Source organism: Nannospalax galili, unplaced genomic scaffold (assembly GCF_000622305.1).
Source record: "Nannospalax galili isolate Female #2095 unplaced genomic scaffold, S.galili_v1.0 C48847303, whole genome shotgun sequence".
Taxonomy (NCBI): Eukaryota; Metazoa; Chordata; class Mammalia; order Rodentia; family Spalacidae; genus Nannospalax; species Nannospalax galili.
In genome coordinates, this window is record NW_008474270.1 from 1 (window position 1) to 1,264 (window position 1,264).

The 1,264-nt window shown below is 44.3% G+C and overlaps 1 protein-coding gene across 1 annotated transcript; it reads left to right on the forward strand.

The window, feature by feature from the left end:
* Nucleotides 1–385: 385 nt before the first annotated feature.
* On the forward strand, nt 386–1,051 carry LOC103728383 (retinoid-inducible serine carboxypeptidase; the record flags this gene model as incomplete). The annotated part of the gene is given in 1 exon segment (XM_008826422.2): nt 386–1,051. A coding segment is annotated over 1 exon segment (63 nt), but the record flags the coding sequence as incomplete, so codon positions are not given.
* Between the last annotated feature and the right edge of the window lie 213 nt (nt 1,052–1,264).

The following is a 1,264-nucleotide window of genomic DNA, read 5'->3' on the forward strand; positions in this document are numbered from 1 at the left end:
GGAGTGGGTGTGTGTGACTCAGTGGTAAAGCACTTAAGTACTTGCCTAACATGAATGGGGGCCGTAGGTTTGATCCCTAGCACTGCAAAAGGCGAAAGAGAGAGGAAGAAGGGAAGGGTGGGGGTTCGCTGGGAGTGAGGGAATCAACAGATCATCCCAAGTGGAATAGAAAACTCTTCCCTCAATACCAACTTCTTCAGGCCCCAACAGTGGGAGCCCAAAAGAGCTGTGAGCTAGCAAGGGAGTCCTTTCCAGAAGGAGCCTAGGTGCAGCCATCTCACAGGTAGCTGTCACAGACCTACCTTTTAGAAAGTCAGGGTATCACCCTTGACCCTGACCCAGTAAGAACACCAGGAGCACTAATTTAGATGTTGCTCGGTTCTAGGTTCCCTCTGATCAAGGGGACATGGCTCTGAAGATGATGAGGCTGGTGACTCAGCAGGAGTAGCTGAGCTGAGCTGGCTGGGCCTGGAGACGCTGGAGCAGAGCCTGGGATGCAGACGCTCATGCAGCAAGTACTGTTCTTCCCTGACCCTAATGTGGGACATGACTGTGAGGGCTCATAGCATCTCCCACACACCATAAGATTGTGGCTCGTGTGTCAACTTGGAAATCATCTCTGAGTCTTAAAAAGTGTTAAATTTTTAAAATTGGACTTATTTTAATCAAAATGAAGAATTGCAATAGATCAGCTTCTATTATAAGCAAATGATAGCTCTTGCCTGTAAATCCCAACACTTGAGAAGTGGAAACAAGAGGACCGGAAGTTCAAGGTCATCCTCAACTACACTGTAAATTCAAAGCTGGCCTGCGGTAATGAGACCCCATCTCGAAAAAAGAAAATATGATTTGTAGAAAAGAAAGTGGGAGAAACACATAGAAAATAACCCCCAGAGCCTGTGCCTGAAGGTCTTTTATCTGCCATATATACGTATATATTTTTTACAAAAATGCAATCAGCACTCTATGTTATTTTGCTGTATACTTTGTTCACGTGTCAACATGTCTTACACTGATTTTCCTGCCAGTAAATGTTCTATGATATTTTTAATGGCTGCTGAAAATTCTATTTTGTAATCCTACCATGGTTTGTTTTTTATTTTTTATTTTATATGTATGAGTGTTTTGCCTGCATATATGTAAGTTCGCTATATACATGCAGTGCCTGTGGAGGCCAGAAAAGGACATTGGATCCCCTGGAACTGGAGTTAAGAATGGTAGTGAGCTGCCATGTGGGTGCTGGGAACCAAACCCAGGTCCTCTG